Genomic DNA, 13,492 nt, shown 5'->3' with positions numbered 1-13,492 from the left:
AAGCAACGTGAGCGCCTGTTCGCCGCCCTCCGCCTCCCGCGGCTCGGTGCCTTTGGAATACCCCTAGGTGAGTGAATGGGGCTCTGCATGGCTGGAGAGGGGAGTTGCGCAGCGGCTTTTCTGCTCCCTGCTCGTGCGAAGGGCATCTCCGCTGCTGGCGCTGTCCGCCGCTTGGTTTTTTTTTTCAAAGCACGAGGATGGATGCCGCTCTGGAAGTACGCTCTATGGTTGTACGATCTGCAGCCCACAACCATAGAGCGTACTTCCAGAGCGGCATCCATCCTCGTGCTTTGAAAAAAAAAACCAAGCAGCGGATGGCGCCAGCAGTGGAGATGCCCTTCGCATGAGCGGGGAGCGGAAAAGCCGCTGCACAACTTTCCTCTCCAGCCATGCAGAGCCCCATTCACTCACCTAGGGGCATTCCGAAGGCACCGAGCCGCGGGAGACGAAGGGCGGCGAACAGGTGCTTGCGTTGCTTGGTGCCTTCCGGGTACTGCTAGGTCGGTCAGCGGCGCTGTACCCGGATGGAAAGGGGGGTTGCCGGGCGGCTGCTCGTAAGCTTGGATGGCTGCTGTGTTGCTGCTGTGACAGCACAACACAGCCATTCGACCCTGAGGCTGTGCCCAGCTCTTCGGGAGCCTGCTCGCAAGAGAGCAGCTGCCCAGCAATCCCCCCCTCTTCAGCTGGGCACAGCGCCGCTGACCGACCTAGCAGTACCCCGAAAATACCAAGCAACGCAAGCACCTTTGCCCCCACCTCATTCCCGTAGCTTGGCGCCTTCGGGATACCGCTAGGTAGGCGAGCGGTGCTCTGCCTGGCCGGAGGGGGGGATAGTCCAGAGAGCTTATTTTCGGGGGTGGGCTTATATTTTTGCCCATGCGAAAAATGTGGCAAGGCTTTAGTTTCAGGACAGGTTGTATTTTCAGGGAAACACGGTAGTAAGTGGGAATAATTTTTAAAGTTTTTTTAAAAAATTGTCAGCTGTCAAATCCTATGCACTTATTTGCTAGTGGAAAATCATAGAAGGCTAGCAAGTAATGTTCCTTATTTTTTTTGACAGAGATATTATGTTCTTTCAGCCTAGTAGAAAACAGAGCTTTTCAAAGAGATCTGTTTCTCTTTTCTTTTATTGGGTGAAAAGGAAATAGAATAGCTGGAATAGGTAAATAATTATGGGGTTTTGTTCCATTACTTTCTAGCTTTAGTAAAAAATAAAATGCAGGATGTGAATATTTCTCACTTTTCTTTGTGTCAGCTAGAATTCTTAGAGAATGTTGTCTGGATCATTGGTGATTGCTGATGCACAGAATAAGTAAGGTGACCAGGAAATGGCCGACTCAGTCATCTGTGTTATGCAAACCCTCAATGGATTTTAAACAAACAACTGGTGCACTTAAAATGTACTAGCAGTAACAAGGATTTGTTGAAATTAATCATTAATATTACCTCAAAGAGCGCCATATTTTTTCCTTCATATAGTCTTCCTCTCTCCAAACTTGAATTATTGATGAATGGGCTACTTTCCCGTGGGACCCCATCACCTATCAAGGTATAACAAATAGGAGCAAACAGACAATTAAATCACACATTTTTAATGACAAATTCAACCATAACATATTTGTTCCCTATTTCTCCATGTGAGAGATCTGGTTACGATGATCTGTAAATATAGACAGATATTTCACCTTATAAAAGAACAGGCCCAAAGGAGGAAGCTAAGATAATTCTGCTCAGACAAACAGCTGTCAGGTTATGACGTAGTAGTGTCCATCAGCCACTGAATGAGATAATTAGACGACTTGAGGCTGGATTTTTCACACACAAGGTAGATTTTTATGTTGGGCCTTAATTTGCTAAATTACACAGTTACACAAATTTGATAGTGATGTGCATGGCCTGCAAGTGATGCATTTTTTAATATATTTTTTATTTTTTTTGTATTAATCAACTCTGAGATATTTAAGGATACAGGGCAAATTATAAGAAAGTACATAAATAAAACAAATACAGTAAGCAATTATTAAAATCCAACTCCATGTTCTATTATTTTTCACTCTTTTACCAGCTCAATTGCACAATGCACAATTAATTCCTGCTTTTTTTCTATCTTAGGTATCCTGAGAGTCAGAGTATTTGATGTATCCTGAGAGTCAGAGCATCTTTCAATTGGTGGGATATTGGCTTGCAAAGCAGACACAAAATTAGAGGTCTGGCCTTCCGTGGAATACCCCAACACTGCTTGTTAATATTTGGCTATATTGGAAGCATAATCTAAATCTGAGGTCCCCAGCCCCCGTGGCCTGTTTGAAACTGGACCATGGGAGAAATGGGCAAGCACACGTATGAAGCTCCAGTCGCACAAGAGGCAGGCAAGGAGTGAATGGAGCTTCACACGCAAGTGCAAGCACCCTCTAATCATGTGAGTGGAGGGCGCATAGTGCCGTTCACGTGAATGGAGGTGTGCTCTCACAAGTCTGTCACTCACATGTCCCCTCCCCTGCAGCAGGCTGGATCACCAAGCTGGGAAGGTTGAGGACCATTTATCTAAATGCCGTATATGACACAGGGGTCACTATGGCTAGTAACTTAATTATACTTGCCATTTATGTGAAAACTCTCAGACTTTCAACCTGAATAATAAAAAACCTGGAATAATAGGAGGAAGCAATTATCTATCTTTCCACAAATTTACAGCTTTTGCAGAAAGAAAACACTTAAGAAAAAATAGTAAATGTGTATTTAGGCTAACTGTGAAGAATAAAAACACTTCAAATGTTTGTCTGTTCATGCCATGAGTCATTGCAATGAAGATATAAAAGCATTATTAAGCTGTATGTTTGGGGTTTAAAATAGGCAAGACAAAGCCTGTTTTGTTATAGTTTACAGATTACTGAATAATATATACTCTTTTCAAAACAATTGAGTTCTCATCACCATCACCAAAAAAAATCCTCTACCAAATATATTGCAACACATCTACCAATTAGTGGAGAAAATGTTAATTGGAATACCAAACTGGATTTTTATTCTCTAATAATTATTTTTCTCTCACCCAAAGAAGTTTTCAAAACATGACACTGATGACTTTTGATAGAAAAGAATTTCTTTGGCCATGGTTGGTGGAGGCAGCCTCCATGCATGGGTAATACTTGTACACTGACCAATAGGACTGAGTGTGCTATCTTTAAGACCCGCCTTCTCCTGCAGCCATACCCAGCTTTGTGACTCAGTATATTGCCAAGGACAGACGTGTGAAACTTTTCTCTCCTCCTATTTGGTCTCCTTTAATTGGTCTTCTTTTGTATTTGCGTTCTTGTCTTAATATTTAATAGTCAGAAGGGTATGAGATAGAAATAGCCTGATACCTTTATTTGATCACCACTTGACTTATCTAAAAATTCACTTAGGTTCTGCCCTACTTCTTCTCCTATTTGATCATCTCTCATTGTGTACAGTTGGGCATTCCAAATGCTGTGGAACAAGAGAAGCAAGTTGCTCCAACAAGTATGTGACCATCCTGTTTAATGTCTATCTCATGTTCCACTGTCATGAAAAATGGAATGTTTATTTTTACTGAAGGGTCTCTGGTTCTATGGCAATGCTCAGGCCCTATGCCTGTCCACCGGATGATGGAATCGATATGATATATACACTTGATATATATACACTGTTACATTGTATTTAATATATTGCTGTGAATTTATCATCATTTTGAAGACTACTTCTCCACAGATAGATGGTAAGGATATACAGAAGTGGTCTTGCAAAGGTAGCAAAATTTCCTCACAGATCCTTCTTCCCAAATGACTGGAGACCTTAGTGTAATTCTGACACCCCCTTAAATTGCTTCTCCTACTTCTATATCAATTCCAGAGAGTTTTTTCACCACCCTCTTGAGAGTTAAAAAATTGGTGCCAACTTAGCATCAAGCATTACATGATTAAAACACTGTATACAATTCTTTATTGTGTTAATATTAGCTAAACGAGGATGCTAAATATGATTATGAATTGTGAAAACTGATGGGAAGAGCCCATTTGAATGAATTAGCAATGAACTGTTTAATTTTTTTGTAACAGAAGTCTAAAACGTGCAAGCTACTTTCTTACAAACTATTAACACCTGGACTAGGCATCATAACATACAAACAACACAGACATTATTGACCTCCAGTTATAGCAAGCCTTATCCCTGAGAAGCCTATAAATCTTATTTCAAAAATCCTCAGCATTACAAGTCCTCAGAAAAGGAAATCCTCATTAGCCCATCTGTACTGGTGCTGCAAGATAAAGAACGTTTCTAAAGATAGCACCTACTACATACAGCATGTGCAAAAGTAAACTGTACTGGAAAGTAGATTTCCATATTAAACTAAAAACCACAAACCAGCTAGGTAATCAAAGAAATATTGCTTTTTATATCCAGCCCTCCATCACACTGACTGATAAAACAATACTGCTGCCTTAAAACATTTGAGGGCGTGCTTTAAATAAGACCAATAACATTTGCTCTAAGTATAAAATTGTGAACATCCTTCAGGCACTGTGTTAAAATCGTAATAGAAATTTGTACAAATGAGCATAAAAGATCAGAGAAGCTACATCAAAGGAATTCTAAATTAAATATTATTAGCTAAATGACATTTAGTCATGAAATTTAAAAAAAGGAACAGAATGATAATGCAGTAGACCAGGGGTGGGGGGCCAGGCTGGGGAATTCTGGGAGTTGAAGTCCACAAGTCTTAAAGTTCCCAAGTTTGGACACCCCTGCAGTAGACTGATCAGCAACCAATCTTAAAATGGGAAGCCACAAACATTGCTCATTTGAAAGCCAAATAAGGATATTCTTTGAGAAATACAGGGGCCAATGTCCCTTAGAAGTTCACATAAATAATCAGGGACCAGAAATTACAATCTAATATACAGGTAGTCCTCAGCTTATGACCACAACTGAACCCAAAATTTCTGTTTCTAAGCAAGACAAGTGACTTTTCCCCCATTCCCGACCTTTCTTGCCACAGTTATGTGAATCACTGGTGTTGTTAAGTTAGTAACATCGTTGTTGAGTTAGCCATTGACTTTGCTTGTCGTGACACAAGAACACTGCAACCATCATAAATATGAGTCGGAGGCCAAGTGCCTGAATTTTGATCATGTGACCATGGAGATACTGCAACAGTCATAAGTGTGAAAAATGATCATAAGCCACTTTTTTCAACTTTGAACGGTTGCAACGTTCAAATGAACTGTTTTGTAAGTCAAGCTCTACCTGTACATGTCACAAGTGTTATTGTTATATATACATGAATGAATGCAAGACAGTGCTGAGACAGCAACTTGAATCTGGAAGAACAGAAAATGTGAGCCTGTTTCTGACAAAGGAAAAAATATCTATATGAAGTCAGATATTAAACATATCAGCTCAACATTGCAACTTTTCCTCCATGCTATTGCAGTGCAATGAGTACAAAGAGAAAATCAGACTGGTTAAACTTCAGAAAAGAATTACAAACTATCATGGTCACAGTACTGGAATATAATTATAAAACAATAAAAAACACTTGATAGAATGGCACAAAGACTCCAGAAGGTTAAAGGGTTATGGCATAGCAGCTTTAAGCATATCTTGTCCTGCTCCGTATCTGGATGGAAATTTACTGAAGTTGTTCTGAGTTTCCCAATATCGCGACAGCAGATGGATACTGAATTCAACTATTCAAACAAAAGTGATGAGTAGGAAAAAGTTCCACTCATTAGAGCATGAACAGAGGTAGCCAATACATTTGGCAAAGAGAAGGAAAAGAACAGAAAGTTCCTTAACAGAATACTAGATAGTTTCAGAAATACCCTGTGAAAAGAGAAGAGCTGATTCATGAGATATTTCTAAGTTGCCTAGTGTTTTCAGCAATAGCATAGAAAATTGAACAAATAAAATGAAGAAATTCCAAAAATTTAAGCTTCCTCCCCCAATTAACATTGTTGAATCATCTTCCCTTAAGACCTATTCTTCCCTTTCCACAAAATCTACTCAACTCACCTGGCTGAAATTTACCCAAAATGTTCCTCTGTATTGGACAATACTGCTGACATTTCATCACATATTATGTCTCAAATTAATATTGGTCAAACTCTCAATGACTGTTAAACTTGAGATTTTTAAATGAATATAGATCATACAGTATTTCCAAGAATCCTGGTTGTGTAGTTCAACTATTCCTAACAATCTATTGTTCAAATGAAAATCAAAGGTTACAATCAACTGAGGCTTTTCCAGCAGACAAGAATTGTTTTTTTCAATTCCTGCCCCTTTTCTGAATGTCAAGATCTACCACACTACATGCAGGGCAAGCTGCTAAACAAATCACATAAGTTTCTTACTAAGGCCTGATGCAATAAAATATCCAATAGTAGAACTATCATACTTCTGTATGCATATAAAACAGAAAAACAGTAAGCATAATAGACTTTAAAATAAAACAAAATAAAAATAATATGTTCTAAACTTCATTAATCGTGCAGTATATTATACAAAATTAGGGATACAACCCTAGAAGCAAAGTCCTGCATGTATATATTATACACATCTACCGTTCACCCAGGAACCAATTAATGCATACATACGTATAAAGTACATTGGGGTGGGGAGGGTGAGGAGAAATATAATTTTACAGATAATCTACCATATTTTTTGGAGTATAAAACGCACCGGAGTATAAGATGCACCAAGGTTTTGAAGAGGCAAATTTTTTTAAAAAAGTAGGCAGGTAGATAGAGGGAGAGAAAGAGAGAGAAATACAGTAGGTAGGTAAGGAGAGAGAAAGAGAGTAGTTAGGTAGGTAGGTAGATAAAGGGACAGAGATAGAGAAATAGAGAGAGATAGAGAAATAGAGAAATACAGTAGATAGGTAGGGAGAGAGAGAGTGGGTGGGTGTAGGTAGATAGGTAGGTAGAGGGATAGAGAGAGAGAAATAGAAAGAGAAATACACTAGATAGGTGGGGGGAGAGAGTAGGTAGGTAGGTATATAAAGGGAGAGAGAGAGAGAAATATAGTAGGTAGGTAGGGAGAGAGAGAGAGAGTAGGTAGGTAGGTAGAGGGATAGAGAGAGAGAAATAGAGAGAGAGAGAAATACAGTAGATAGGTATGGGGGGGAGAGAGAGTAGTTTGATAGGTAAGTAGGTAGATAAAGAGAGAGAGAGAGAATACAGTAGATAGGTAGGGAGAGAGAGAGAGAGTAGTTAGGTAGGTAGGTAGATAAAGAGAGAGAGAAATAGAGATAGAGAGATAAAGAAGTACAGTAGATAGGTAGGGAGAAAGGGTGTGTGTGTAGGTAGGTAGGTAGGTAGGTAGAGGGATAGATAGAGAGAAATAGAGATAGAGAGAAATACAGTAGATAGGTAGGTGTTTCTGCTGGCACAGCACTTGATTAATGTAATTCTCATCAATCAGTTAAAGAGCTTTCCAAAAGGAAAAAAAAAGTTTTACACTCTGCAAACTTCCCAAAAATGGCCCATTTTTCACAAAAACGGGCCCGTTTTTTTTAAAAAGGCATGAATAGCCTGGGGGGGGGGGCTTGCACAGTACTCCTGGGGGGCTGGGTGGGGCAAAAACGAGCAAAAAAAAGGCCCGTTTAATTGCATGCATAGCCTTATGGAGGCTTATAGAGTGCTGCTGGGGGCTGAAGGGACAAAAAATGGCCCATTTTTTGCTCATTTCTGCCTTCCCCAGCCCCCAGGAGCTCTCTGAAAGCCTTCAAAAGGGTATGCACAGCCAAGGGGCGGGGCTTCAGGAGGCAAAAAATGCTGTATTCGATGTATAAGACGCACCCAGATTTTCAGCCTCTTTTTTGAGGAAAAAAGGCGCTTCTTATACTCCGAAAAATACGGTAATTGTTAATTTCTCAGCAGGAATGACTTGGGAACATTATTATATGGCTGATCACCATCACTTTAAATGTTTTATGTCTAAGAAGGAAGGGTGAGATAATTCAATAGCATTTGTTTTCTATTTTTTAACAAACTGTCAGCTCTTCAAGTCAGGAAACCCAAGGTATGAATTGTAAAATTACAGCAATAGACATTTGCACGTTTGAATACACTTCTTCCCTCCTTCCCTTTATCTTGGTGATAACTAAGTAGGGTCAACTAGGTAGATTTTTAATTTTCTTAAAATTACATTTCTGCCTCAGACTCAAACTTCTTTTACATAACTTCTGCTCTGATTCTATAGATAAGAGAACCCACATTTTGGTTGAGGCAGAAATCTATGTATATTATTATAAACTAAGAATAGCTTCCAATTAGAACTAAATTTTCATCTGATTTACTTTTTACATAGGAGGTTACTCTTGGCACAAAAGCAAACTTTGAGACATCCTTTCTAATAGAAAATATATAAAAGTCTTGTAGATGAATGAAGTGCATGGATACTGCAAGATCAGCTATTTTAAAGGAATATACAGTATACCTTGGTGAAAGTAAAAACCATTATCTTAAACAGTGATATTTCTTGAAGTATAAAATTTAACAGATTGGTTGCTCCCCAGGTCTCACAAGGAAAAACAACATTATCAGCTCCTAAAGAGTGTGTGATCTTAGAAAGCAAGTGCATATAACAGAGTTAACTCAATAAAATCTTGTCAATTTGAACTAATTCTTTAGCAGTGGAGATTGCTAAAGTGTAAGACTGGATATGGTTCTAGATCAGGAGTGTCAAACTCAATTTCATTGAGGGCCACATCAGCATTGTGTTTGACCTCGGGAAGCGGGGTGGCTGTGGCCAGCTGTATGTCACTCGTGTCAGGTGTACCTGTGGTGGCCCAAGAGCTCTACCAGCAAAAATTGACTGTTTCCAGGGTGGCCCTGCAGATCAGATCTAAGCACCCCGTGGGCCAGATCCAGTCCCCAGGCCTTGAGTGTGACACCCCTGTTCTAGATTAAATAGGTTTAATTTATTTTTCATAAATCAAATTATTTTGATTTCTATAATCATGACATATGTTTGCCAGTCTGGTGTAGTGATTAAGGCATCAGACTAAAAACTGGGAGACACTGTTTTACTCACACCTTCAGCATGAAGCCAACTAAGTGATCTTGGACCAATCTCACCCTCTCAGCCCTAGGCAGGAGGCAATCGCAAATGTATATAGGTTATATCATTTTGATCTTGGGCACAAAGGAGGGGTCGAGTCTCAGGACCACTCTGTCTTTATGAAAAATGCATAAAGACAGTGCCGCCAACTCAGAAACTCTCCTGGCTGATGTTATAGCTACCAGGAACAAAACTTTGAGGGTTTGATACCTCAGGCAAGTGTCATTCAGCAGTTCAAATGGTGGACCCGTCAGTATCAGAAGGACCTTGGGCAGGTCCCAGATCAGATAGCAATTAAGGGGGGTCAGAGATTCGTAGCCCCTCAGAGAAACCGACAAATCAAGGGATGGTGAGACAAAGATGCAAAGTCCCTGCAAGTCAAGACGGACAAGAGGGCAGCCAGCTGTCGGCGTTGGATGTTGGGCGAAAGGCCCTTGTCCAAGCCTCTTGGAGAAAGTTCAGTACATGATGTAATGGCACATGGGCCACTGTCACGTTCTTGCCCGAGCACCATGAGACAAATGCCTTCCAAGTTGCATCGTAAATGCGGGTCATAGACAGTTGATGAGATGCTTGAATTGTGTCCACCACCCAAGGAGACAAAAGTCCCGCGATCAAGCCATGCCACTCAATCGCCAGGCGGTGAGTTTGAGCCAACCCAGGTCCGGGTGGAGGAGGACCCCCTGGCTGAGGGCATCCGGAGACATCAGCAGGTGCCAAGGTGGGGCCACAGACAGAGATCCGTAAACCAGGGACGATGCGGCCAGAATGGGACGAGAAGGATTAGTACCGCCTCCTCCTTCAGCATCTTCCGCATGACCCGTTGAATGAGGGGAATGGGGGGAAAATGTAGAGAAGGCTGTCGGGCCATGGGCATCTGAAGGCATCCCTGTCTGCTGCCCTGGAGACGGGAACCTTGACATGGACTGAGACAATCTGCCCTGATATTTGCCGTGCCAGAGATGTGCTCGGCCTTTACCGATAGAAGGTTGCACTCCGCCCACATTCCAAGTCCTGACGCCTCTTGCATCAGGCATTGTGAGTACGTGCCGCCCAGGCGATTGACATGCGCTTTCGCCATCACGTTGTCGGTGAATATGAGAACATGACCACCCACAAGATATTGATTGAAATGCAGGAGTGCTAGACGAATGGCCTTCACCTCCTTCCCCATCAGAGGGCAGACAGAGCCAGCTTGTCCACAAAGGTCACTCTAACATCGGCGATGCGTGGCTCCCTGAGATGGTGGGTGGTCTCGGCGGTATCCCAGTTCCTTGTTCCGGGAGCCTGTACGGACCCTGGTGACAACGGATGCCAGCGCCTGTCGGTCTGCGGTGCTCATCTTCGCTCAGAATTCTCTCAGGGTTTCTGGTCCCAGTCGAACAATCAGCAGAGTACCTTGGTGGAGATGTTGTATTGCTTATTCCACCAAAAGCCTTCACCCCGTGTCCCATGACACTGGGCAAGTTCTGAAAAACCTTGGAGGGGAGAGAAACTCAAGGGGAGACCGGCTGTTACTGTCTCCCTGACCCAAGTGTCTGAGCTTATTGCCTCCCAAAGGTGGGCAAAAAAAGGCCAATTGGCCCCCAATGGAAATTGTCATTGGGCAGTCACTTCTGATGCCAGAAGGGATGGCTAGCCCCACCCCGGAAGAATCTCCTGGCCTGGTAACGTTGGCCTCCCTTGTTAGACTTCTCCTGTTGTTGTTGACCCTGAGTGGTGTTGAACTGGCGTTGGAAACGAGGGGAGGAAAAGCCTCCCCCTGCACCTCGAAAGGGCAACATCCTGTAGGAGGTCGAAGGCCTTCTATCAGAGGATGACTGACTAGGGGATCTAGTGGGGCGCCTGCTGGATTCTGATCGGTCCCTCTTGGATTTATGTTTCTTCCTGCCAGCTGATGACTTGTTGTGACCCGAGGCCTAAGGAGAATCCTGCTGCATCAGCCCTGTTGCTATGGCTTGGCGAATGGCCTCTGAAATAATGGCCACCATGTCGGGCTGAGACCCAGGTTGGATTCCAATGGAGGGAGTGGCAGCAGCAATTGACAAGGGCTACCTTGAGAGGATTCAAGGGTGACCTCCCCATCCTCCTGTTCCGAAAGCAAACCCTCCACCCCACTGTCTGGGGACAGATCCTGTGGCAAAAGATGGTCAGGGGCTTAGGCACCTTTTCAGAGGGCTGAGAATGGACCTGGGCCTGTACAATAATCTGCAAAACCTGTCTATTGGCCTCCTTCTGCACTCTGGCAAACTCACGGTCCAGGGCCCTCTGCCTCCTCTCTTCTGCCTTTCAGACCATCTTGGAGGCCTTCTAAGAGCGCCCTGCGGCCTTGAGTGGAGGGGTTGTCTGCTTCCTGGGAGATGGTACCCCCCGATGGCCCTGCCATGGCTTCCTCCAGAGAGGGGGAGTGGGAAATCGTCTTCCCCCAAGTTCCCTCCGAATCTGCCATACTTATCTGTGGAGGCCGGTCTGGATGGATCAAGGACCTGTCACTAGCTCTCCTGGGCTCAAGCAGTGGTGGCAGGTGGCAAATGCTCTGTTGCAGGGCAAATCAGCTCTGCTGCTCCAAGCCCCGAGCTCCAGCCAGCTTGTAAGGACGCAGGGGGCTCTCCAGGGCGATGCGGGTCAGCTGGCTTGGAAGATACCGGCGGAAGAGCTCTCCTGGGCCCTGCTTCCTAAGGGAACCTAAATGCAGCCCCTGTGCCTCAGCGGCGATTCACGTAAAAACAAAATGGTGGCCGCGCTGAACTTTGCCTCCAAAATGGCAGCCACCTGAATAAAAACCTCCTCTGATAGCAGAAGGCAAACCGTGAGGAGCGATTGGAGCCGCGATTACCACCCCTGAGGTATCGTCGCTCTCCTGGGCCCTCTGACGCACTTTCTGTCTCACCCCTCCAAACGATGTTAAATGGAGTGGGGCAGAAGCGTGCCCCTCAGGCAAAGCCCCTCGATCACTGTGCAGCTCCAACCAGCTAAGCCTTTCCTGCTGCGTCTACGATTGAAAGGGAAGCCAGGGGAGCAATTATTTTGCAAAAGAAATTAATTTTATGACAAATTGATATTGAGGTCAGATTAGCATGTCCTATCCCTAAGGAAACTGAGTCTTAAAAGCTGGAGGAGCCAGTAGAGGAGGCGAGATATTGAAATCTTCAGACTCAGTCCCATTGGATGAGTTAACCCATTCCTTTCTGCTGTCTCCACCTACAATGGAGAAAATCACCAAATCACATTGCTTTTATGATAGCACAAATATTTTAATCATAAAATAATCCTACTTTAAACAGGAAGTCATCTTTCTTAAAACTTCAACCTTTAAAAATGTAGAAATATTTATAAGTGTATTAAACTAATGTTTTGCTCCTTGACGACAAATAAACTTTTAACTTCCTAGGTATAAATATCTGAGATCCAAAACATAGACTGATCCCTCATGATCCACTAGTGTTGGGGGCCCTTGGCATACAGTAATGTTTTTCAGGGTTTTTAGGAAATAATAATAATAATAATAATAACAACAACAACAATAATAATAACAATAATTATAACAACAACAACAACCCCTCCAAGGAGCTTTACCTTGTCGTGGTGGAGGGGCTTGCTCACTAGAGTGCAACATATCAGACAGGACTTAGGTGAAGGGCCAGACAAAATTTGCTCCACAACCCATTCAAACATAATGAATACGAGAAAAATGAAATTTATGCTGGCTGAACCGTCGCCCAGATTAACAAAGGTTTCGTTGGATGCTATGGCTCCTGGGCATTCTGCGCAAAATGAGTTACAAGGCTCAGTTCCCTCTGCTAGGCAACCAGGGCATGGAGGTGACAAGCTACTGGAAGAAAAAGCAAAAAAACGAAAAATCTGGACTAGGGAAGAAAATGACCATTGGCTTACCTGAAGGGTCCTTTTCTGTGCACCGCAGGAGAGTCCAAGCAATGGGTTAATTCAGTCTGGTTGCCCTTGGATACTGAGGAACTTTTTTTCTCCCTTTAACCACACCTCCTTGTGTGAATGCTGCCAGAATTAATGACGAAAAAAGTCAGTCTGTCGAGAGGATGGAGCGAAGGCATCCAAGATGTCTTTAGTTGAGAAAAGGAACGAATCCCCGGGCCGAAGACCAGGGTGGGTTGGATTCTCCCGCGGTGCACAGAAAAGGACCCTTCAGGTAAGCCAATGGTCATTTTCCTGTGCACCGCTTGGAGAGTCCAAGCAATGGGACATACCCAAGTTATTGTCCAGATGGGTGGGCAGAAGCAGAGTCCCGGGATTCGGTCGAAGACACAACCCCTTGAAGCACCCTCCTGCCAAAGGACGCCTCAGCCGAGGCGTAGATGTCCAGCTTGTAATGTCGAATGAAGGGCATCGGGGAGGACCACGTAGCCGCCTTACAAATGTCTAGGATCGA

The 13,492-nt window shown here is 43.3% G+C and overlaps 1 protein-coding gene across 3 annotated transcripts in view; it reads right to left on the bottom strand.

The window, feature by feature from the left end:
* SLC12A7 (solute carrier family 12 member 7) overlaps positions 1 to 13,492 on the bottom strand; it is a 123,838-nt gene that overhangs the window by 66,886 nt on the left and 43,460 nt on the right. For all 3 annotated transcript variants that reach the window (XM_081950506.1, XM_081950504.1, XM_081950505.1), the window contains exon 2: positions 1,447 to 1,541. In XM_081950506.1, coding sequence (XP_081806632.1) covers positions 1,447 to 1,541 — 95 coding nt within the window. The remainder of the gene's footprint in view (positions 1 to 1,446; positions 1,542 to 13,492) is intronic.

Source organism: Natrix helvetica (genome assembly GCF_964273705.1).
Source record: "Natrix helvetica genome assembly, chromosome: 4".
NCBI classification, from domain to species: domain Eukaryota; kingdom Metazoa; phylum Chordata; class Lepidosauria; order Squamata; family Natricidae; genus Natrix; species Natrix helvetica.
This window is presented reverse-complemented; position numbering and strand designations above follow the sequence as displayed.